A 26,697-nucleotide genomic window follows, 5' to 3' on the forward strand; every position below is an offset into this window, starting at 1 on the left:
AAATGTGTAGTCACCCATTTGGGCTCTCATCCCATATGACCAAGAGCACACATGCATGTCCAAGATAGAAGGACAGAGTTTGCAATGTGGGACAAACCAGTGAGTGAAAGACCCTGAAGTACCTGCATGCACAATATGCTAAGTAAGTTCTGACCTAACCAACCCTAAGCCTAGCAAATAAAAGCCATCATCCCCTTTGAGTGTAACTGGACATTTAGGTTAGGGTAGGAAATAATAGTAGCTGATATTATAGGGTGCATTTTGGTTCACAAAATACTATGTCAAATGATCTATTTTCCATTGTCAAGGATTGACAACCCTTCATTCCCAAACTAGACTAAGCTCAAGAATAAGAACCAGGAGGTAGGAAGTTCTAAATAATGATAAACCTACTTTATCCACTAGCAAAGCAAGGCATAGTGAAATGATCAAGTAGAAAAGTCAGAGAATTTTTACAAGAAAAAAAGATCAACTTAACTATGACCTCTAAAGCCAAACAATTTCTACCCATGGTTTCTAGGGATATTTGCTTCTCAAGACTTCAGTCTTCAGCCTGGACAGCCACAATTAAGCACTATATACAGTGATGCTTATGTGGATGGCAGTCTCAGCTGACCAGGATGGATTTCTCTTAGTGTACAATCCAGTACACTGAAATTGGATAAAAAGGAGCTTCTCAAGTTTCAATAAATCTCCATTGGGCAAATGTAATTTTGTAAAGCATTTACAGAAGTCTTAAGATAGGAAAACTAAGAAAATTCATTTCTTATAAAAAAAATTAACTTAAGTTGCCAACATTTGGGAAAAGCCCCTAATTCCAAAAGAAACTCCTAGAGTCAAATAAGCAAACAGACAAATGACACAATTGTTCTATCTAGCGTGGGGATATAAGTCATGAATCAATAAGAGAGATACCTACACAGCCAAGTCCATGGTGCAGAGATCCAATCTAGAGGAGAAAATACAGATGTTTAAACTCTCAAAAGATACATCACAGAAATTACTCACTTCTATTTCAATCTAGTCTTGTTAAAATAATTAAAGATTCCACTTGATCAAATGAATGACTTAAAAATACAATGTTATTTTTTCTGGAATAGCATAAAGAATGTGTCTTACAAACCCAATTCAATGTATAAATGAATTCTTATCATACATTTTTACATCAGTCTCAATATTAATTATAGGTTCTAAATGCCACATGTGTATGTGCCACTTTATTAAAGAAAACAGTGGGACAAGGGAAAAAACACTGACTGAGGCCAAAGGATACTGTGTTCAAATTTTGCTTCTGAGGCTTATTACCTGTGTGATTCTGGATATAATACTCAACCTGCTTTGGGCTCAGTTTTATCATATGTAAAATGGAAGAGTTGCACTAGATACTCTCTGAGATACAACCTCATGGACTGAAGTCCTTTTGCCTAGAATCTTGGTTAAGTCCTAAGTACCTTAATTTCTCTGAAATCATCTCATTTATGAAATAAATGAAGGGCTTGGATATGGAGATGAGGATTTAAGGGGGAAAGCGTGGTGAAACTGGAGTCTTTGACTCTCAGATCTGCCATCTGTGTGACCTTACACAAATCCCTTCATCTCTCTAGAACTTGGTTTTCTCATCTTTAGAATGAGGGGTAAAATCTGATGACTCCCTTTCAGCTCTAATAATCTTTGATTTTTAACATTCAACATCTCTGTGATTCTCAGAAAGGGTTAGGAGTACTCTTGGCAACACAACAAATTAAAAGCAAAGTCAAGGTGAGGGCAGAAAAATTATTTCAAATGGAGAGCATGCTGCCCCACCAACCCTTTCATTGCATAACGTGTGCTCAAACCACAGGCACAGGTTGGTTTCTATGCTTGGAATTATGTCAGAACATTAGGGCACCTTTTGAATAAACCTGTAATAATCAATGCAGAATGCCTGCATTATTATTATTATCATTATTGATATTATTAATATGAAAACATCCACAGATATTATTATCAGATGTCCTGAATGCACTAGCAAAGATATCAAAACTGTCAGTGAAACTCTAGTATGCTGTCCCAAACCAGAAATATTTAACAAAATAAATAAAAATTTAATATAACATGATATTGTTTAATTTGGTTTTTTAAAGTTAATATGCAGAGGCAAGGATCTATTTCTGTTTGTGCTTTGACAGCACTGATGCAGGGAACTTGTGAATGACTGCTGAACCACTGGCTAAATCCTTAAATCACATTAGGAAGGAAAATGGATCTTGTCTGCTATGTGTTTGGGGAATGGAAGAAATTGCTGCTGTTGGAGGTTTTCCCCTCCTGAAGGGATTTTCTGTTAAGTTTCTCTGGGTCTCACTATAAGAACATGTCTTATGGTCATAGAATCACAAAAAGTGATAACTGAAGGATCATTTCATCAAACTCATTTTATAGATGAAGACGTTAAGGATCCTAGTTAAAATAATATGTCAGAGAGTCCAGTGGCCAGACATGAAATCTTGCAGATTCCCATCTCCAGTTCAGTGCTTTCTGCTGTATTACCCTGTGGTGATGCTTCTCTACCTTCAACAATTGCCAAAGTGAAATGACCTGAAGAAAACTAAGAAAATGAAATGATGTGTTACTGGTTTTCTCCTTCCCAGAGCAAACCTATATACTTCTTCCTCAGCTCTGAGTAACATTCAAGACACAAAGATCACTATAGGAGGGACTCAAAATGGAGTGGCAAATTTAGGGAAGGGAAGAAAAAACCTAAAGCAAAACACAATTCCTCAGTGAAAAGTAGAATTTTACATGGATTGGAATTTCCTGGAAAAATGAGACATTAGTCAACCATGAGAAGAGTTAGTTTAAGGGAGAGGAGGGTCATAGAAATTGGTCCTGGACAATTCTCCAAAGTTGTTTTTCTCCTTCAGAAGCCTCCCTTCCTTAGAAGCTACATCGAGCCAATACAGAATACCATGAAATTGGGCTCCTACAGCCTTCAAGGCCTCAATAGAATCTACCCAAGTCCCTACTGCTTGCCAGGATATACCATAGTCTTCCTTCAGCTGGTACATTACCAATGCATACATCTGCCTCAGGGGAGCTGGTCATTAAAGCTGCTTAAAATGCAGACATTTCACCCTAAACTTAGCATTGAAACAGAGACAGGCTGTATTTGCATGCATGATGAATGGAATCTTATAAATACTTATTTGAGAATGAGGAGGAAAAAATTGAAAAAAAAATCCCAACACTTCACATTACAACATTTAATATTCATAACCTTGCCTCTCTTGAAACTATGCTATATTAGGACTGCCTGGGTCAGGGACCAATTTGTTCTTGGAGATGGAATCACTCTTGGGAAATGAGAGCCCTCCTGAAAAGTATACAATTTCCCTTGCAATGTATGTCTGGCTCCAGAAAGTTTCCTCAAATCAAGTCTCCTGCCCTTATTATCCAGTCTGGTTGGTACCTGGGCAGGGAGCAGCCCACGTGTCACTTACCGGCTTCTTTCCCACAATAAGCTTTTCGACCTTTTGGACCTGGGAGACATGGTCTTCATTGGTCTTCAATTCCCGTTTGCGGATCCGTTCATAAATGCCAATCAGCATCTCCCTCGGGATGTCCTCTCCATCATCAACACCTGCAAGGGCAGACATTTGATTTAGCAGGACTCACAAGCTGAGTTGATGCCCTCCAATTTGGCTGCATCACCGCTCACTCCCAGGCACAGACTCCATCATCTCCCTCAATCCTATATCAATTCCAAATACAGTTTTACTGGACCCCGAGTTCTTGCAGAGAAACACCCAGGGAAGTATTTCCAATAAGAACTAAATCTGTAAATTTTCTACAACTACTGAACCAGAATAAGGTTGGGGCAGCTATCTATTCTCCTAAACCTGAATCAATAATAACCTGAGCCTATGGTTAAAGTAGATTATAGTTACATCTGTCTTGCTTCAGCTTCCTTCTAGAAAATTGTCCTTTTCCCTTTAAGTCCCAGGTTAGCAATATTGAGGAAGCTTCACCTCTAAGAGGGAACATGACTTTTGTTTGACTTGTTTGCCCTGGGAGATGGCACTAGTTAATAACCATTCTAGGATCACTCAGTAGCATGAATCATACCAAATGGAGGGGATGTGGTATTTTAATTAAAAGCCAAAATGGTAACTACAATTTCAGAGAACTCACAATGAAACATGCTACTGCCTTTTTGATAGAAAGGGAAGGGACTCAGAGTATAGACTGAGTCCTTTTTTAGACATGGTCAACAGATTTTTTTTCCTACTTATTAAAAATTTACTTGACTATATATGTTTTTCCCCCATTTAATAGTACTTATTTTTTCCCAATTATATGTAAAGATAGTTTTCAACATTCATTTTTGTAAGATTTTGAGTTCCATTTTTTTTCCTCCCTTCCTCCCTGTCTTCTTCTTTCCCCAGGACAGCAAGCAATCTGATATAGATTATACATGTACAATTAGGTTAAACATATTTGTATATTAGTCACATTGTGAAGGAAAAATTAAAGCAAAAGAACCGTGAGAAAGAAAAAATAACAAAAAAAGTAAAAATAGTATGTAACAAATATAAATTTGTAACAGGGTATGTAACAAATATAAATTTGTAACAGGGATTTTCTTTTATTTTCTTTCTCAATTGTTAAGGGAAAAGTAAGAGGGGGAAAAGTAGATTTTTGTTGATTGAAAAAAAATTTTAAAAGGCTGTAAAAAGTTAAAAGGAATGAAATCTTGGGAAGGATGTCCTCAGCAAGAAAGAGCACACAGCTGGGAATTATAGGTCTAGATTCAGGTTATATTTCTGGCCGTGACACTTATTAGCCGCACGATCTAGCTTGGAGAAGAAAAGGCTTCAAAAGGAATATAATAGTAGTCTTCAGATATTTGAAGGGATATCAGATTAAGACATCAGATATATTTCTTATTATTTCTTGTCCTTTCAAAAATCTGAACTAAAAAATAGGTTGATATTGCAATGAGACAGATTTTTGGTAGAAGAAAAGAGACTTTTTCTGTTTTCTTTGGATTCTCAGTACCTGTCAAAAGTGCACAGCACACAGCTTGCACTTAATAAAAGCTGATTCTAAAGTTCTGTAATTTTTAGTGGTAGCCTAACTTACAGTGACCATGGGCTAGCTAACTACATGCACAGCAAGGGATTACTTGCTCAGGCAGTGGGAGGAGAGCAGCAGAGTCAGAGTTTTTTTAGAGATTCAGGCTGAACAGAGAGAAAGGAGGAAAGTGCCTGGTTTCCACAAAATGGGAGGAGGGATTTCTCCCTTCTTCTTCGAGTGCTCCCTAGGCCTAGCTCCTAACCCTTTGTTCTGCTATATCCTTCCTGGTTTATACTTAACCAACAGAGAATCTGTCCTTGGTATCCCTCTCACTCAAATCCCTCTCCTACACCACTGGGTTGGCACTGTGGGTTCCAGCAGATTAATAGCATTTACCCAGACACATAAAAGACACTGAATAAACATAAACCCTTCTGGGGGAACAGAGGAGCATTTGGGTTCTTTTCCAGAAATAGTTTCCTAAGATTCAGGTTTTTCAAAATTACTTAATAAGGCTGTAAGAAGTCCTGCCTCCAAGGTTGTTCTATCAACTGAAATGCTTCTGGACTAGTTTTCAGGAGATGCAGTTGTGAAAATGTAAAGTTCTGTGAGATTTTATCCGTGGGCACAAGAAACAACACTATTTGTGGTCTCTTGACTTAGAAGAAAGTGATTTTCTTGAGTCACTAAATATACAGTGAGATAAGAGAAAGACAAGCATTTACATGGGTGTTTCCCCTTTCAGGTTCCTTAACAATAATTTTGCTCTTGGAATGACTAGATGGATTACTGATAGAACCTTTATTAAGTGATGTAACAAGTATAAAATAGTCTATTTTAGTCTGATGAAGTTCAAAAAGCAGCCTTCCCTGTGACATAAATAGTGGAGAAAGCCACTTGAGGAAATAAAAATCTATCATCATTTAATTCCAGGTTGCTAAATCAATCTCTTCTCACCTCACACACAAGTGTGGCAGGGTGAGAATTGCTCAGGTAACTAGGAAAGTCCTGGATCCATCGGCGACAAGTCCATGATGATGCTTGGAAAGGAGCCCAGGATACTTGAGCTTTTCCCTCACAAATGGCCTCTTCATCATACCCCTTCTTGTTATCTACCTCCCCTTTTTATATTGTCTTCCTCTATCAGAACATAATCTCTTTGAAGGAAAAGACTGCTTAATTTCCACATACTCGCATCCCCAAGAACACTCAGGACGTGTTTAGCTTTCTCTTTGTGCTTTTAATTTCTAGACCCATTAAATGGGAATTTCTTCACAATAAATGGGTAACACACTATCTTGCTTTTCCTTAGTTGAACATTATACCAAAAGGTTACACAAGATATTTGGCAGCAGAGATAGATCATCTAGGTTAATTCTCATTCTCATTTAACAGAAGGAGAAAACCAGGCCCATGGAGCTAGAGGTTACATAGCAGGGCTAGGGATCACACCCTAGTCCTCTGCCCCCAAACTCTGTGTTTATACCACTAGAATTAAGGTGTCAAGCAAAAACCTTACAAGAAGACATATGGAAGAAAAAGTCAAAGCATGAGGCCACATGAAGCATTTTCCCAACCATTACTTTGGAATAGCTTCTGAAACAGAAAAAGATTACAAAGAATCAGGAACACTTTTGAATTTGGGAGGGAAATAGGATCATTGGAGGGAAGGCTTTGGAGTATGTTTTGAAGGGAAGGCTGTGATATAAAAAACGTGATCATGGCCAAAGAGAGGACTTAAAATTTTATCTTGGGGGTTAATCGGGAGTCACTATTTTTCATACAGGGGGTAATATGGTTAGACTTATACTTCAGAGAATTCACTTTGAGGAGTAGCTAGGTGGTGTAGTAGATAGAACACTGGTCCTGACATTAGGAGTACCAGAATTCAAATCAGGCCTCAATTGAGTGTTTTTTGGTTTTTTTTTTTTTTTGTTTTTTTGGCAAGGTAATTGAGGTTAAGTGACTTTTCCAGTGTCATACAGCTAGTAAGTATTAAGTGTGCAAGGTCATATTTGCACTCAGGTTCTCCTGACATCACGGCTGGTAGTCTACCTACTGCACCATATAGCTGCTTCCTTCTGATGATTCTTTAACGCTGCATGGGAAGTGTAGTCCTCAGCCAATAAGTGATAGGAAAATGGGATAACAGATGATGCAGTGGTCATTGCTATTGATGATATCAATAAGTGATGGGAAACGGGATAACGGATGGTGCAGTGATTATTGTTATTGATAATATAAAGTCATGGGAAAAAGGGGTAACAGACAGTGCAGTGGTCATTGCTATCGATAATATTAACAAGTGATGGGAAAAATGGGATAACGAATGGTGCAGTGGTCATTGCTACTGATGACATCATAAGTGATGGGAAAATGGATTAACAGATGGTGCAGTGGTCATTGCTATTGATGATATCATAAGTGATGGGAAAATGGGATAACCGATGGTGCAGTGGTCATTGCTACTGATGATATCATAAGTGATGGGAAAACGGGATAACGGATGGTGCAGTGGTCATTGCTATTGATGATATCATAAGTGATGGGAAAATGGGATAATGGATGGTGCAGTGGTCATTGCTATTGATGATATAAGTGATGGGAAAATGGGATAATGGATGTTGTAGTGTTTATTGCTATTGATGATATCAATAAGTGATGGGGAAATGGGATAACAGATGGTGCAGTGGTTATTGCTATTGAAGATAAAGTACCCCAGTTTCAGGAGGTGAGGCTATACCCCCCACTCTAGAGAAGCTTTCTTCTTACTGGCTTATCTCAGTAAAGATTTATTTCCCTCTAGAAGTGCTGGCCCCAGACTTCTAGAACCAGACAATGCATTCTTTGCTAAACCCTGGGGAATTGGAAACTTTCTTTCTAATGGTTCCATCATTTAATTTAAACTAATTCCCTTCCTTTACAAATAAAGGCCAGAGGTCTGGAAAGGTCAACTCTCTTGCTTAAAGAATACACAAGGAGTTACTGGCAACACAGGTCTACCATTGGCCCAGGCTCTTACTTAAGGCAATAATTGATGGCTATCCTGTTAAGGGAAGAAAAACAATCCTTGATGTTGTGGACTGTAATCAGACCCCTTACCCTAATCTTTCTGTCAGTTTGGAATCATCCCATCCTTCCCCAAATGGCTACTTGCCTGTTTCTAGTTACTCCCAGTCCATAGGGAAATTCAATTTCAGTTCAATTCTCAGTTATAAATGAGGGGCCTCATAAAAGTCCTAAGAAATGGACCATCATGCTTCCCCTTGATCCACCTTTGCTCCAAGAACTTCTCCTGTTATAGAGAGCTACCCACTACAAGGAAGAGAGCAAGGAAGACTGAAAGATGCAATGACATTTTTTGAAAAGAAAACATTTTTCGTGAGATCATTTTAAATATTCCCAGGTGTAACTATAAAAAAAGACTAATTTCTAAAAGCACAATTCAGGGGAAATTACCTTTAAAAAACTTGAAATTTATCTTTCTTTATATGTCTATATCTCATTATTACATACATAGAACAACAATGAATTGTAAGCAGGTTTGCAGGAGGACAAAGGCTCTGCAAAGGCTTTAGCAGGATTGAGTTTTTATACTAATTTAAATTGTTCTTTGTCTACCTTTTTTACTAATTAAAGTACGGTCTGTAGGGACTACCTTTTGTAATAGTTTAGATCAATTCTAGTTATTAAATGTTCTTTAAAGTAACAAAACAGTATCAGTCAGCTAGGTGGCGCCATAGTGTGCAGAGTACTTGGGTCTGGAGCTAGGAAGACGTGAGTTCAAGTATGGACTCAGACACTTTTCCTAACATCTTGCCTCAGTTTCCTCATCTGTAAATGAGAACAACAATAGCACATACTTCCCAGGATTGGGAGGTTATGAGGATCAAATAAGATAATATTTGTAAAATTCTTGGCAGAGAGCCTGACACATAGTAGGCATTATAGAAATGCTTATCCCCTTTCCCTTTTCCCTTATCAAAATTACTTTTTCATATTATTTTATTTTTTAATACACATTTAAGAATCATGTTGGCAGAGAAAAATCAGAACAAAAAGGGAAAACCACAGGAGAGAGAAAAAAACAGAAAAAAGAAGTGAACATAACATGTGTTGATTTACATTCAATCTCTAGAATTCTTTTTCTGTATGCATTTTTTTTTAATCTAAAGTTTATTTGGATTGTCTTAGACTTATCAAAATTTTTTGTGGCAAACTTTTCATTGACAAGGACCCATCTTTTCCCTTGAGGACAGCTATTCTCTATTTTTTTAAAAATTGCTTTTGCCTTGTATATACATAGTACTTAACAAATTCCAGGACTGAATAATTGGAAAGAAAGGCATGGACACTAGGAACCTGATGAAGATCCTACAACTGGGACAGCCCTCATCCCTCTATCCGGCTGAGGAGCTGGTGTTTTGGGGAAGGGCTGCATGCTCAAGTTTCAACACAGCCACTCACCTCTCAGGTTCTTCACAAAGTCCTCAAGTTTCATCTTGCGTTCTGGCTTCACATTGGGACTGTACATGTCCGTGTTGAGCAGGATGATGGCAAAGGCCAGGATGAAGATGGTGTCTGGGTTCCGGAACTGTCTCACCACCCCAGGGTTACAGATGCAGTACCGCTGGCTGTGGGAAGAAAAAGCAGGTCAGAGCAGGGCCAGACAGCAGAAGCCAGACCCGCTACAATCAGAAGAGGAGCTTTCTTTTCAGCTAACACCTCCCTTGTGTCCTTCCAGGAGCTCTTCCGAGGCCCCCAAACACAAGATTCTGCATAAAATCACCTAAAAGCATGGAGAGATTCTGCATAAAATCACCCACTGATTAACAGTAAAAGGCCACGTTTATGATTCCAGGTGGGCAGCTATTCACTTGGCACACATATTTAAGAGATATTTAAAGCAACCAAGCTTATGCAATTAAGAAAGAAATCACTTCCATTCTGGTGAGCCAGGGCACCATAGAATCATAAAATCAAAGAAATTAATCCCAGGAGGGACTTTAAAAATCTTCTGATTTGCTTTCCTTCATGACTCTCAATTTTATACATAGGAAAAATATAAATATTTCTCCCAAGGTCATAGAGGGACCAAACTCTCTGAGGAATCAAGCTCTCTTGACCTTTAAGTGCTTAGCACAGTGTGGCACATAGGAGGTACCTGATCAATGTCTATTAATTGATTGAGCCAAATGCCAGGTTACTATTCTTTCTAGTTTCTAGTCTCATGCTATCTTATTCAGAGCTCTAAAAACCCCAATTTTCAGCTCCAAAAAGGAAGGATGGCTTGGCAGAATTAGACATAAAAGCACCGTGACTAAAGTCTGGACCCGCCTCTTCAGATGCTTTTCCTGACCCTTCTCACCCCACCCCACTAGTTGGTAACAATCTTCCTTCTCAGATCTAGTGCTCAGGTCTCAGCTTTGTACTTCAGGGATACACTTACTATGCAATACTATGTTTATGTCTTACCCCTCTATGAGACTGTAAACTCTATGAAGGCAAGGATTGTATTTCATCTAAATTTTTATCTATTGTAGTATCTGGTATCATGCTTTTCATTCCCATAATTCTTCCATGTCATCATCCTCTTTTTCCATCTCCTACCTTCCCTATTTGGCACTTTATAAATGCTTGCCAAGAAATTATTTGGCAATTATAAAACACGTAGTATAAAAAAAGATAACAAAATCCATAGGGTATGGGTAAAGAAGAAGGGGGAATGGATAATGAAATGAAAGACATTTGGGATTAAATTTTTAAAAAGAGAATAGTTTTGTGCTGGGTTAATTCTCTCTGATTTATCATTGATAAGAATGTTGGCAGAATTACTAATTACTGCCAATACACTATTGGCCGAAATTAAACCTGGCACCTCCAAACTGAAAGGGATAATAAATCTGGTTTACTCTACTCGCCTCCAACCTCGGTACCAAAGAAACCTGAGCCCCCAAACCTGAATGCTTCAATGAGCCGTTCCACTTTTTGGGCTTCTCCCTGGACTCGGATGTGAGCCTGAAATTTCCTGAGTGCTTCGTCTAGTTCCATGGCCGAGAAGTCCATTTCATCCACCACACAGCTGGAACAAAGGGAGACAAATATTTGATCAGCCCCCTCTGCTGCTCCAGCCACACCTCCCCTACAGAACAGGAATAGCCCACATCTGTATTGTGCTTTATGGTTTAAAAAAAAGTCTTATTCTTTATTATTTATTTGTTGTCTCCTCCCATTGAATGGAAGCTTTTTGAGGGCAAGAATTTTCTTTTTTTTTTTTTTTTAATTTTATTTTATTATTTTTTTTTAATTTAATAGCCTTTTATTTACAGGATATATACATGGGTAACTTTACAGCATTAACAATTGCCAAACCTCTTGTTCCAATTTTTCACCTCTTACCCCCCCCCTCCCCCAAATGGCAGGATGACCAGTAGATGTTAAATATATTAAAATATAACTTAGATACACAATAAGTATACATGACCAAAACATTATTTTGCTGTACAAAAAGAATCAGACTCTGAATTATTGTACAATTAGCTTGTGAAGGAAATCAAAGATGCAGGTGTGCATAAATATAGGGATTGGGAATTCAATGTAATGGTTTTTAGTCATCTCCCAGAGTTCTTTTTCTGGGTATAGCTAGTTCAGTTCATTACTGCTCCATTAGAAATGATTTGGTTGATCTCGTTGCTGAGGATGGCCTGATCCATCAAAACTGGTCATCATCTAGTATTGTTGTTGAAGTATATAATGATCTCCTGGTCCTGCTCATTTCACTCAGCATCAGAAGAATTTTCTTATATTTGTTTTTCTATCCCTACAGTGGAATAGCAGATAGAGTTAGAATAGGGAAGAAATGAATTCAAGAACTACCTCAGACACTGACTGTATGTCTCTAGGCAAATCACTTAACCTCTCCTAGCCTCAGTTTCCTCATTTGTAAAATAGGGATTATTTGGGGTGTGTATGTGTGTGTGTGTGTGTGTGTGTGTGTGTGTGTGTGTAGGAGGAATTTTATAGGGACATGTACAGCTATCTGTATTTGTGTAACCTGAAATACTACGTGATGAAAAAGGCTGAAGATTTCCTCATTTAATGATAAATCCACCGTTCCTTCCTCTACAGTTCTTATCTTTTCTCTTCTCTCTTTTCATGACTATCTGCTAAAAGCAACAGGAAGGGGGAGACAACTGTGCCAACTTCGGGGGGACCCCAAGAGGATAGAAGCTAAGACGTTTCATTAGCTCATTCAAAGATAATTTCCAAATTAAAAAGACTTCTTTCTTTCTCCAAACTTAAGGTTTATCTTTTAATAATGGAAAATTAATCACTACAACTTTGGGGAGATGCCTGGAAACCTTTGTTGAAGAAATCCAACATTGCTTACAAGGCATTTCATTAAACATACGGTAGCAGCTGGTGGAGATAAGCTCTCTCTGCACCCATTTCTGGGAGAGGATGAAGCAAGTAGGATCATGAGGTTTTTGTTCAGTATCTTTATTCACTGATGAATCTGAACCAAAAATAGAGGATCTCTTAGGCAGAATGGAAGAATACAGAGGGCTTCCTTCAGTCCCCCATCTGTGATTCCATTTGAACTTCTCCCAGACCCACAACAATCCTGAAGGGCTTGGGATGTGGCTGTAGGTGAGCTTGCTTCCTGAGGCCATGACTATTTCTGATTTAAGGACACAACAATGGAAGGATTTCCTATCAACAATAAAAAAAAAAAAAAAAAAAAAAACAAGTGGGAGAGGTAGGGGCAGCAGCAACCCAGGGGGTGCAATCTATCCAGAAGATAATAGGCCAGGACCTGGAGTTGGGGGAAGGAGGGGCCTGAAAGATCCAAGGCCAAACAAATATAAAAGCCAAATATGGGGCCAGTGGTTCACCAGTGTGCTAATCTATCCTTCCCCCCCCCCTTCTCCCCCCACCGCCCCCCACTACTTCCTCATACAATGAAAAACAATATAACAGTATCTACAGAGCAGCAGCTATTTTGCAGACCAGATGAAGAGGGGAGAGAAATGCTGAGCAGTGAAAAACAAACAAACAAAAACCTCCAACCACAAGGAGTTAAGAGATCAGGGAGGAGTGAGGACTGAGAGTTGGGAGGGGTATGCTTCTGCCCTTGTCCAAGAAAGGTCAAATCAGATAGAAAATCAGGAAAATTTCCTGCTTATACCTAAGGTATAAGACTCAGGTCCTAGTTTTCTTGCCTTCATTCTTGCCTTCTCCCACATGTTCCAATCTATTTTCCTTCTATTGTTAGAACTAAGGCAAGTTATAGATAGTATTCAGAGCTTAGAATTTGTGGCAAAGACCATAGTCTAAGGTTGTGGGGCTCTAAGAGAGGAAATTAATTTGCGAATGAGACATGAGGCTTTTAAAAGGTGAACCAGGATTTGTTTTGAGCTCAGACTAGGGTTAAATACCAAAAATTTGATCTTGAAGTGGGGAGGGTTGGCTGGGACATGCCTGGAAAATGAATCAAAACAAAAAAAACAAAACACAAAAATTTAGTTCTGTTCTAGACTGAGAATTCTTCCCTACTCACGTCTACACAAGAGATGACCCATGTACTTTGCAGGCAAACTTCCACATCATGTGAACACTTTGCTCTTCATTCTGACGTAGAATTGTTTGAGTGTTGTTGTTGTTTTTTTTTTTTTTTTCTGCTGTAGTCTCATGGTTATTTCTGTCTAACTAGATGTTGTGTGTGTCTGGAGGAAAAGTCCTTGAGGAAAGGGACCATGGGAGTAATCTATTAACTAAGACACAGTTCCACAGATATACTGGGGATATTTCTATAGAGTATTGTACTCCATCTCCACAAAATAAAGGGAGAATGAAGTTCAGCCATAATAGAAGATACTTAAATTAAGCATCCATACCCTTCTTTGCAAATTTTTTTGTTTTTGAATTTTACTTATTTTTAAATTGTTTTTTATTGTTTTCTTTTTTTTCTGTCTATACATATACATTAGTTTTTTTAAATACACATTTCTTTATGAAACATGTACATTAATTTTTAAAAATACACATTTCTTTAAAATACACACCTCTTGGGAGAGAAAAATCAGAACAAAAGGGAAAAATTGTGTAGAAACAAAAAAAAAAAAGAAGAAAAAGAAAAAAAAAGTAAATATGGAATGTATTGATTTACATTCATTCTCCATAGTTCTCTCTCTCTGGTTGCAGATGGCATTTTCTATCCAGAGTTTATTGAGATTGCTTTGGATCACTGAACTGCCAAGAAGAAGCAAGTTGTTCATATTGATCATCGCACCATCTTGCTGTTACTGTATATTGTATTCCTGGTTCTACTTGTTTTGCTTAGCATCTGTTTGTGTAAATTTTTCTAGGCCTTTCTAAAATCATCTTATTCATCATTTTTTTAAATAGAACAAAAATATCCCATTAGTTTCATATACCATAACTCATTCAGCCATTCCCCAGTTGATGGACACTTTCCAGTTCTTTGCCATCACAAAAAGAGCTGCTACAAACATTTTTTGCAAAATTTCAATAGCAAGGTGACTCTGGAGGTGGGTAGTGACATGGAGAAGGCTAGATTTCTTTCTTCAGAGCTTGGGATTCTTTTGACCAATAGGTAGAATTAAAGATAATGTACAGTATATACAACATTCTTGGGTCAGTATTTTTCATTGTCTTTGAAAAACTGGCTCAGCAATCTCCAGAGGGGCTGAATTGACTTCCAAGTAGACCCTGGCCAGCTCCAAATAGATGGCCTGGTTCTTTTAATAAACTTTCAGTATCAGAAAGAAGCCCATCATTCAATCCTTCAGAATACCTGAGCTCTTCATTTGGCCCTCAACCTCCCACTGCAAGAGGTTGGGAACATGCTGTCCTATTGGTCTAAAGGAAATGGTGGAACTATATAGGATGACTTCCTTTCTCTCTATGTCATTGTCCAGTGCCTTCATGATTCATTCATCAATACTTTTGTACAGGGGTGATCAGCGAAGTTCTCTGGTTGAATTGATGAGTTTACAGGGCGATGAGTTGTTATTTGGGACTTAAAGGACATAAAATGCTTGGATTATTAAGGGAACACTGAAAATCAATTGGTTGGCTTTGGCCCAGATTTGTGGTAGCCCTATGAAGGGCTTCAGTTTCAGAGCTAATTTTTTTTCTTTTTTGAGAAAACTAGAGAGAGCAAAATATTAGTGTTGGAGGAGGCAGGGGAGGAGGCTTTGATTTCTGGAAGATGACAATATGACATTGCCCCCAGGGACCAAATGATTATTCCCTCTATCCCAGACCAGAGAGAACAACAGTGGTGGGAGAGTTCCAGAACTGTGAACACCTGCCCTGCCCATATGCACATGCCCTTAACCACATAGCCACGTAGAAGGGGGGTCCTAAACCCCAAACTTCTTGGGAGAAAGCAAGTTTCTGAATTGAATGAGCCTGAGGTGACCTCTATAGCTATTCCCTATCCAAAGCCAGTCCAATAAACTCCAGCACCTTGCCTTCATACTCTCAGGTAGCATCTAAGCAGAAGAAGCGCTCAATAGAAGGAGAGACTCTATCTTTAAGATATGGTCTTATGATAGAGAACCAGTTCCTTGGTCATACTAGGTGTATTTGCTAGTATATACTAGCATATCGATCTAAAGCCTCAGATTTTTGTGGTAGTAAGAGGGGAAAATCATTCCTGTGAACTAGATGTTACCCAGTTAATCAACAAGCGTTAATTAAAGCACTGAGGTATGATAAATATAAAGGGATGAAGGGAAAACCACTAATGACTGGGGAGGGAAAGGGGAAGGATCACTGGCACTTGGGCTAAGTTTTAAAAGAATCGAGAGATTCTAAGAACAATGAAGGGGGCTATATTTAGATGCTGGGCTCTGAGCTACCCATTCTGTAGCAAGGTGAGGAGGTCTTGAAATAGTAATAGCTTTTCTTCTGCCCTCACTGATGGGAGTTATATGCAGAACATAATGTGATTTCATTTCCAGCAATAAATTATTGCAAAGCTTCAGAAAGGGGAAAGGCCCCCAAATTAATAGGTTTCCTCCCTCGGAAAGCAATTGTCACATAAATTCAGAATAAATATCGGTCACTGAGAGGTCTATAAATCCCCATAAGCATTCTGCTGATCAATTCTGCTTTGAAACATTAGCCCTGTTGTTGATTAATAAAGCCTACGTGTGACAGTGTGTACTAACGAGAGAGGCAGTGTGTATGAAGCACACACACAGTGGAAGTGATAAGATGTGCATTTGTCTCCCCCATTAGATTGTAGGTTCCTTGAGGACAGGAACTACCTTTTCCCACTTTTTTGTGTCTCCAATTGTTAGAATAGTACCTACATAGTAGGTGCTCAATAAATCTTTATTGATTAATTGGCAGCGAAAGTGAGGTCTCCCACCTCCTTCCTTGGTTCACAGTGCCCAGAATTCTGCTTGGGAAGGAGCAGCATCTACACCATATAAGTTTTCAATATTAGACCAGTATACAGAATTTATCCATGCACTGGGAACATCCAACCCAAATTCTACTCACTCAAGCACGTCCCGGTTGAACTGTTTCTGCCGGTTCCCCAGGAACTCTCCAATCATTTGCCTGCTGAGACCTTTCCTCTGAAGAAGGAAATGAGCTACACCCACGGGCGTGTCAGGGACGAAGCCTCTCTCAATGAGGTACTGGACTCCCTTTTCAGGTTTCCTGGGGAGAAAACAAAACAAAAACATTTAGCCTGTACCACACCCCCCAGCATAGGGACATAAAACAGACTCACCTATCTGTGTGCATGGTGCAGAAGCTTTGGGAAAATCTGCTAGCTCAAAGTCAATATAATTCTATCAACAGACATTAAGAACCTACTATGTATAGGGAACTAACCCAGATACTAGAGATACATAAAAGACAAAAAACATCCCTATGTTCAAGGAGCTTATATTTTAATGGGAAGGATAAAATTCATATATGTGGCTAGTATTTATATGAATGCTGTAGGGTTTGCAAAGCCTTTTGTGTGTTCTCTCAATCATCACAACAACTTTGTGAGGTAGAAGCTATTTTACAGATAAGGAAATAGATGAGTTCTGAGAAAGATTAAGCAACCTGCCCAGGGTCACACAGCTGATAAGTTTCTGAGGCAATCCTGAGCTCAAGTCCAGTCCTCTATTCATTTGTTCCCTAGTTGCCTATTTATACATATATACACACATGTATATATAATGCACATATATGTACACATGTACTTGTGTGCATTTACAAAGAACATGCAAAAACAAATTGGAAGGAAGAAGGGGAAAGGCATCAGAAGTTTTGATATGCTCTTGGAACTGACTCTTTAAGGAATTTACTGAAACTCCAGCAGGTAGAAAAGAGAGGGGACCACATCATGGACAATAGTCAATTTAGAGAGATAAATGGATTGTTGAGTGGGGAACAGCAGGATGGTCAGATACCCAACAAAAAAAAAAATGTGACAGGGGAATAGTTATGAAAAACACTAAACACCAATCAGATGAGTTTATGAGTGAGATAAACAGCAGTCATTTGAGTTTACCAACTAGAAAGTGATGTGGTCAGATTGATGGATGAATTGAAGTGGAGATAGAAGTGAATTGGCTGGGAAACTCATGAAAGAGTTGTTCTAATGGTCCAAATGAGAGGTGATAGGGACTTGAACAAGAAGAATGGATGTAAGACCATAGAAAAGGAGATTGATGTGGTAGCTATTGCACAGTAGGTAGGAGCTATTGCAGTGGAAGAGTTGACAAGATTTGAACTTTAATACATTATTCAGATGTGAGGCAAAGTGAGAAATTGAGCATACCTGCCATTCCAGACTTTATATTAACTGGTCCTACTTATTTCTTCAAACATCTCCCACTCACCCCCAATGTGAATCATCTACCTTGATCAGTCCTGTCTCTTTGCCATACTAGTTGTCTTGATTAAGGTATTTTTTTTTTTTCTTTTTTCAGGATAGTATCCCCTCTCCTCTCAGCCAATCCAAAACTGATGCTTTTCAGGATGAACTTGTGATTCACTCTTCTAAAAAAGCCACCTGAGACCAGATTATATATAGTCTTGGAATTATTCCTTACTATGTCCCATGTAATCAATGTTTTATCTTCCTAACCATGCTGGGAAGCTCTTCCAGAGCAGCACAACATTATGGAAAGGACATGGGTTTCAAATCTTTGCTCTATTAAAGCCTTTATGACTTTGCTTTTTTTATGACCTTTCTTTTCTCTGAGCCTGAATTTCTTCCTCTTTAAAATTAAAGAGTAGGGGAGAAATGAACTTTTATTAAAGTCTAAGGTTTTACATCATATAATATTTTTTTTCTGGTTTTCCTCACAATGATCTACTTCAGGGCTGGGCACATGATTGGTGCTCAATCAATGCTTGTTGAATAAATGAGCAAATAAGAAAGGCTAGAATGATCATTGCTAAGGTTTTCAAATTATCAGAGCTAAGTTTCCCAAGTCAAATCTAAGTTTTGTGGAGAGAGAACAAAATATCTCCATCTGGTTGTTCCACAAATACAACATACATAAGACTGAGATCACTTTTCTCTCTAAATCTGATTTTCTTTCTAATCTCAGTACATATCAATATTCATCCAGTTTTGTGTTCATACCATCACAGTTACCCTTGATTCTCAGATCTTTTTCTCTTTGCCAATCCATACTCTCCACAGATTTGACCATGCCATTCTACTACATTCTACATTCAATGAATTCCTGTCCCTATGATCTTTGGAGGTCAAAGACAAATTCGCTTATAGCCCTTCACAAACTGCCTCCATCCTAACTGCCCAGTTTTAGTATTTGTCATGACCTTTCATACTCTCTGTGGTCCTAGGAAAGTGGTTAGACTTTTTTTTGTATAAACTACATATGGTATTTGTATACATCCCTGTAGAAAAAATGGAAGTTGCTAGAGGGAAGGGGCCAGGCTTTATTTTTTGTCTTTATAATCCTCAGCCCTTGCATACCTCCTGGCACAGAGTAGTTATTTAATAAATACTTGTTAATTAACTAATTGACCAACTTTGTGAGTTTTTCCTCTTCCTCCATAGGATCAGAGGCCTTGGCTTATGTAAGCCATGTATCTCCTCCCCCAACTATTAGAGAATATTCTGTACCCATGAAGCAAGCTTAACAAATGTTTGATGTAATATTTGAAACTGGAATTGCCTAGTCCTGCTCTGGACTAAACTGATCAGTGGAAATACTTCTATAAGGTAAGGGGGGAAAGGTTAATGGAAGAAAGATTTACCCCATTTGCCACAACCTTAACTATGTAGTTTGAGAAAGTTGCCTTCTCCTTTTTATCCCCAGTACCTGAGGTCCCAGGGCAGCTGAATGGACAGGACATCTGTTTTAAAGGCCTTAGAATAATAAACTATGCCCATGTGGCAGGCTCAGAAAACTGTCAGAATTGTGCTACTGAAATGAAGTTTCCCCATTCCTCCATAACGGGATTTCTGTCAGATTTTTGGCTTTTTTTTGTCAGCCTGTCTTGTGCCTATAAGGTAGAACCATCTAGGAGGAAAAATACTGCTACCCAGGAGACCACTTGTTGGTAAATCATGTTGACAGCTCCTCCAGAAAGTCCTTCCATTTTGTCTCCACTGGGAGTTTCTAACAACAAAGTAAAAGGCAGTAAAGGGAAATGCTTTCAACAAAAAAGCAAAAGAAAACACTATTTCTCAGCATGTTTGCTATTATACATAGTCCTGAAAAACAATACCAACACAATGTAAACTCCTCTTCCTGTTGGTCCCAAGGAAATGTAACTTCCAGGGGCGGGATTATCCTGGTAACTTCCTTTAAGGTTACTGAACTTTTGAAGGCTTCCCCAAACAAATCTCTCCTCTTGACAGCCTATAGCACTCTGTACCATGCAACCTTGATCATTTGATTATACTTAATTTGGCACCTGATTACATACCAGAGATAATTGTTTTCTAATTATTTCTTGTAGGGAAGTCTCGGTGAATTCTTCAAGGGCAGAGGCTGCTATATTTTTCTATTATATCTTCCACAGTACCTTTCTTTCTTTCTCATTGAGAAAACAGTACACTTCTAACAAATACTTGTTGTATGAATCAAATGCATTCAGGGACCTGAAATAAGGCTAATGGGGTACAGAGTTTTGTTTTTTGCACCAAATTTCAGGAAGGGGAGTCTGTCCCCAGTTTCACCTTCACATCCCACTGGGCTCAGGGGTATAAATCTTGCCCATAACTCTAGAGGAATTGTTGAAATTGGAATTTGTTAGACAGACAGTCAACCAGTCTGCAAGTCTATTTCCCTACCTCATGGTGCTTGGACAAAAGAAAGAAAAGAAAGGAAATATTGTGGGTACTTGTCACAAACTGACTTCTTTAAGGTCTATAATCTTCTGTTGCTAGCTCAGGCTTGGGACATGACCCAGTGTTCTCAGGGAACCTCGATCTCAGAACAGTATTGGGATCACACCTTTTGTCTAGCAAAGACTGAAACTTGAACTTTAATTCTATGTGATTCTAAAACAGGTAAATTTCCCATCAATATTAGGAGAAATAAGACCACCAAATAATAATAAAAGAGAACTTTCACATCACTATGTGCTTTATACTTTCCATAGCTTTCCTAACAGTCTTATCTGATATCCACAACAAATCAGAGTATTCCCTCTCACAAGGCCAAATATCTCATTCAAGGCTATAAAATAAATGCAGAGACTCCTGACCTCTTCATTTGTAAGCTGGCTCTCTTTTCGTTACATCAGAAAGACATCCCAAGGTGAGCTCTTCCTAGAGAACAAGCCCTTTCCTTGCTCTTTGGACCCTTATAAATGAGCAGCCTGATGTACTGAAGAGGGAGCAATCACGGAGTTGGGAAAATGTAGACCTGCCTCCTATTTCTGACACACATTGGTTAGGTGACAATAGATAAGTTATTTAATCTCTCAGTAACTGAGTCCCCCAGCCTACTCTCTTAACACTGTAAAATGTTAATACTGTAAAAAAAAAAATTGTCAAGCACACCAATGAAATCACAGGTCATGTTAAAAACAAAATAAAATAAAATAAAAACTTTCAATTTTTCTTTATTCCAGGTTGTGCTCCTTAGGTGTATTCTAATAAACACTCTCTGAGTAATTTTCAAAGGTCCTTCTTGGTTCCCATCTTTAGTTATCAGAAATAACCTACAAGTTCTCCATCCTGAATGAATTCTCATTGACTTTCTTAAGTATGATCATTTACAATTATAGAAGCTGCCTGATCCACTGGGCAGAGTTCTAGTCTTGGTTTCAGTCACTTTAGTCTCCAAGTCTTCCATTTTAAAGTAAGAGTGTGAATGGTCACACTCAAGCATTAGTATATTGCCCTTTAAGGTTTCTGGATTGCTCCACATACATGATCTTATTTGATCCTTGCATTTATTTTGTACTTTACAAAAAGGCTTCATACTCTTCAAAAGGTCTCCTATTGATCATCTCATATGATAATCACAACAGCTCTGCAAAGTAACACTACAGGTTCTATTTAGTCATTTTTAAAGATGAGGAAACTGAGGTAGAGGAGTTGAGATATGTTAACATTAGACAGAAGAGTTCAGTCACTATCAGCAGCCAAACAAAATGTACCTTGTGATTGTCCTCTCATTTTAATGAGTTGTCTGTGCCTGTCTAATCTTCCAGTTGAGGCACAGGGAAATTAAGCAACTTATTTGTTTAAGGTCATGTAGTAGGAAGTAGCTGAGCTGAGATTCAAAACCAAGTTCCCTAACTTTAAATCCAGCTCTCTTTTCTGAGACCATAGGGTTTTCTTTATTGGAAAGATGATGATGATAATAAGAATAGTAAGTTAAGGTTTGAAAAGTGCTTTACAAATATTAGCTTATAAGATTCTAACAAAAATATCCCAGAGATGTAGATGCTACAATTATCCCCATATTTACAGATAAGGAAATTGAGGTAAACAGAGGTGGTGACTTGTCCAGGGTTTTACAGATATTGTGTATCTAAGGTAGGTGTGAACTCAGGTCTACAGAGTTTAAGCTCAGTGCTCTATCCTCAGTGACAAGGAGATAACAATTTAAATGACTTTAACAATGTTGCAATTGGTCTTTTTGTATTCCTAGAGTGTAGGTGTGGCATATTGAACCATCTAAGTGTTCCAAAGAACTGAGCTACTCTTCCTTTTTTCCAGGATTAGGGAGCTGTGGGGTATCTACTAGGCACTTTGCTGGGTGCTAACGGGCAATACCCAAAGTTGCAGGAGATGCAGGTTTTGCCAGGGGGACCTTATAGTTTGGTAGGGGAGATAAGACAGACATAGACAACTTGTTAAGATGGGAAAAGGACAATGACAAGAGAAATTTTTGTTTGGATGCTGATAACATCTGAACTATTCTGTTGAGTGTTGAGATGAAGATGCTTATCTCAACAATTATATTCCATTTTTGGCTATGACATCCAGAGCTGCTTGCCTGCCACAAGATCACGGGATTTAAAGCTGGAAGGGGACCTTAAACATTATTTAGTTCAACTCCATCATTTTTTTTTTTTAATTTAATAGCCTTTTATTTACAGGTTATATCCATGGGTAACTTTACAGCGTTAACAATTGCCAAACCTCTTGTTCCAATTTTTCACCTCTTATCCCCCACCTCCTCCCCTAGATGGCAGGATGACCAGTAGATGTTAAATACATTAAAATATAAATTAGATACACAATAAGTATACATGACCAAAACATTATTTTGCTGTATAAAAAGAATCAGACTCTGAAATTTTGTACAATTAGCTTGTGAAGGAAATCAAAAGTGCAGGTGGGCATAAATATAGGGGTTGGGAATTCAATGTAATGGTTTTTAGTCATCTCCCAGAGTTCTTTCTCTGGGCATAGCTGGTTCAGTTCATTACTGCTCCTTTGGAAATGATTTGGTTGATCTTGTTGCTGAGGATGGCCAGGTCCATCAGAACTGGTCATCATATAGTATTGTTGTTGAAGTATATAATGATCTCCTGGTCCTGCTCATTTCACTCAGCATCAGTTCGTGTAAGTCTCTCCAGGCCTTTCTGAAATCATCCTGTTGGTCATTTCTTACACAACAGTAATATTCCATAATATTCATATACCACAATTTATTCAGCCATTCTCCAACTGATGGACATCCATTCAGTTTCCAGTTTCTAGCCACTACAAAAAGGGCTGCCACAAACATTCGTGCACATACAGGTCCCTTTCCCTTCTTTATAATCTCTTTGGGATATAATCCCAGTAGTAACACTGCTGGATCAAAGGGTATGCACAGTTTGATAACTTTTTGAGCATAGTTCCAAAACTCTCCAAAATGGTTGGATTCGTTCACAACTCCACCAACAATGAATCAATGTCCCAGTTTTCCCACATCCCCTCCAACAATCATCATTATTTTTTCCTGTCATCTTAGCCAATCTGACAGGTGTGTAGTGGTATCTTAGAGTTGTCTTAATTTGCATTTCTCTGATTAATAATGACTTGGAGCATCTTTTCATTTGACTAGAAATAGTTTCAATTTCTTCATCTGAGAATTGTCTGTTCATATCCTTTGACCATTTTTCAATTGGAGAATGGCTTGATTTTTTATAAATTAGAGTTAATTCTCTATATATTTTGGAAATGAGGCCTTTATCAAAACCTTTGACTGTAAAAATATTTTCCCAGTTTATTGCTTCCCTTCTAATCTTGTCTGAATTAGTTTTGTTTGTACAAAAACTTTTCAGTTTGGTATAGTCGAAATTTTCTATTTTGTGATTAGTAATGATCTCTAGTTCTGCTTTGGTCATAAAGTCCTTCCCCTTCCACAGGTCTGAGAGGTAAACTATCCTGTGTTCCTCTAATTTATTAATAATTTCATTCTTTATGCCTAGGTCATGAACCCATTTTGACCTTATCTTTGTGTACGGTGTTAAGTGTGGATCAATGCCTAGTTTCTGCCATATTAGTTTCCAATTTTCCCAGCAATTTTTATCAAACAGTAAGTTCTTATCCCAAAAGTTGGGGTCTTTAACTCCATCATTTTGTACAGAAGGAGACAAATCTAGGAGTTAAAGGCGCTTGTCCAAGGGCATATATGTAAAAAATGGCAAAAACTGGGTTTCCAGCATAGTTCTTCTGAATACAAATCTGTTTCTCTTTCTCCTCTATCACACTGACTTCCCATATTTAGATGCAAATAGTCACATTTTTCTTTGACTTCTGAAATGAGACACAAACCTAAGATCTTTTATCCATAACATTTCTCCCTCCTGGTTGACTATTGCAGGAATCTAACTGGTCTGCCTGCCTCCTTTTCTCATTTATTCTTCACAACTGCTAAGGAGCTAGCCAAGGGCTTCTTTACTCAACAATCCCCAGAGGCCCTTTATTGTGTCTGGGATAATAATGCAACTCCTTTCTAGACTTCAGAAATTTATTATTTCCCTTTATGTCCCCCCATGATTCAACTGAACTGAATACTGACTTCCTTGGACATGGCACTGCATTTCCTGTGGGTACCTTGGCCGTTTCCCAGACATTAAACTCAGAACCTCTAGCTGCCTTTAAATACTCTTTCAATTGAAATGCTGATTCTCACATGGAGACTTTGCATATTTCCCTTTACTATACATCAAAATAAACGTGTCTTTACATAATATATTTTATATCTACTTATTTCTTAAGTCAACAAACATTTATTAATGTACCTACACATATACATACCTATGCACGGATAAATATACATATGAAACAATGATGTCCAAACATCGCATATATTTACATAATATAAACATACACATACATACATACATACATATACACAAGTATTTACATATAAATATATGTGTAGACACACATGTTTACAAAAACAAACATATAAAACAATCACATACATATAAACACACAAATCTATATTGTATATATAAAATTAAATGACCCCTATTTACAAGGAGCTGACATTCTAATAATAGAGAAAATAAATACATAATGATATATATGTATGGCATAAATATTAATTGAATAAACACAAAATATATGAAACAGTGAACACACAATGATTTGAATGGGAGAGCAGTAGTATTTGGGAAGACAAGGTAAGATGGTGCTTGAGCTGTGTTTTAAAGGAAGGATGGACTCTCTAGGAAGTAGAGTTAGGAGGGAATGCACCGTATGCATGTGGAAAAGCAAAAACAAAGAAACAGAGATGAGAGACTAAACGGTGTATGAGGGCCTGCATGTATCTACCGACTTAGATAGTATAGAAAACAGAAAGTGAAACAGAGGGAAAAATGGCAACAAACACAGTAATTCACAGAATATACAAAATATGAGTAATAAATAGGATGTATTAAACTCTGTAGACCTTTATCTATAAAGTGAAGGGATTGAACTAGATGCCTTTTGAGATCCACTAGTCTAAATTAATGTTCTAATGATCATGATGCAAAAAGGCAAAATTCATGTCATAGATATCACTTAGATTTGATGAGATATAAGGTTCCTGACTACACTGCAGCTGGAGAAGAATACATCTTCTACAAAAGAAATAGAATTGGAAAACACAAGTAGGGCTGAAAAGCCTTAAACTATTAAGAAATGACAACGAGGAAATCCAAAAGCTAAAGGAGAGAAACAGTTGAGATGGCAACTGTGTGGAGATGAATGGAAGGAAGAATGGCAGTGGTATTGTGGGAGTATCCTATAGATCATGTAGACAAAAGGAGGAAACAGATAAAGAGTTCCCACATTTCAGTTCAAATTTGCATAAGATGGTGGAGTCATGGCTAATCAGCTGTTTCTAATGAAAAAGATCTGGGGATAATGGTGAGCTGCAAGGTCAATAGGTATTGACAGTTTAACATGCCTGCCAAAAGAACTATAATTAGAGAAGTAAAATGTGCAAGATGAAATGCAATGGATTGCTTTGCAAGATAATGGGAGTCTTAACTAGATGTCTTTGGTCAAAGTTTGGATAATCACTTATTAGGGATGTTATAGAAGACCCTCATTAGGGTATAGGTTGGACTAGATGGTCTGTGAGTTTGTTTCAGTTCTAAGATTTTGTGCTTTATTATTTCTCTGTGAAAAGACTACATTTGCCCTAGGTCTTTATGTTCAGTAATACAGAGGTTCTGTGTCATGATTCACAAGGAACTGAAAAGAAATATCATCATTAAGAAGAAATGTGGGAAGAATATAGGACTTGGGGCCTGAGGATACTTTAGATTATGTAGTCAAAATCATTCCCTTAACTGAGGAAAACAGGGTGAGATTTCATCGGAGCTGCCCAAGGTCACACCATTAAGTTTCTCTTGTCTTTATAAATATGAGAGAAAGACACACAGTATCTCCTCCTAATAGTTAACATATACTATTCTAAAGAATGAATGCAAATCATTTTCCTCCCAATAATCCCATGAAATAGTATGATATGCCCATTTTGCAGATGGAGAAATTGTACATTGCTTGTTCAGTATCACATAACTCATTCTAGTGGTCAATATGGACTCAAATTTATGTTTGAATATTCATTCAATGGTCTTTTCTTTTAAGGATGCTCCATGGTCTCTATTGATGCAGAATCGAACCTTTCCCATGACTTAGACTTAATAGATGATTCTTTAGCTCCAGTA

The 26,697-nt window shown here is 38.0% G+C and overlaps 1 protein-coding gene across 6 annotated transcripts in view; it reads right to left on the reverse strand.

Annotated features, from left to right (window-relative positions):
- IQSEC1 (IQ motif and Sec7 domain ArfGEF 1) overlaps window positions 1–26,697 on the reverse strand; it is a 741,922-nt gene that overhangs the window by 20,748 nt on the left and 694,477 nt on the right. For all 6 annotated transcript variants that reach the window (XM_031945892.1, XM_031946046.1, XM_031945932.1 and 3 more), the window contains 5 exons: window positions 16,591–16,752; window positions 11,012–11,134; window positions 9,520–9,686; window positions 3,477–3,616; window positions 920–949 (listed from right to left, as the gene is read on the reverse strand). In XM_031945892.1, coding sequence (XP_031801752.1) covers window positions 920–949; window positions 3,477–3,616; window positions 9,520–9,686; window positions 11,012–11,134; window positions 16,591–16,752 — 622 coding nt within the window. The remainder of the gene's footprint in view (window positions 1–919; window positions 950–3,476; window positions 3,617–9,519; window positions 9,687–11,011; window positions 11,135–16,590; window positions 16,753–26,697) is intronic.

Source organism: Sarcophilus harrisii, chromosome 1 (genome assembly GCF_902635505.1).
Source record: "Sarcophilus harrisii chromosome 1, mSarHar1.11, whole genome shotgun sequence".
Taxonomy (NCBI): domain Eukaryota; kingdom Metazoa; phylum Chordata; class Mammalia; order Dasyuromorphia; family Dasyuridae; genus Sarcophilus; species Sarcophilus harrisii.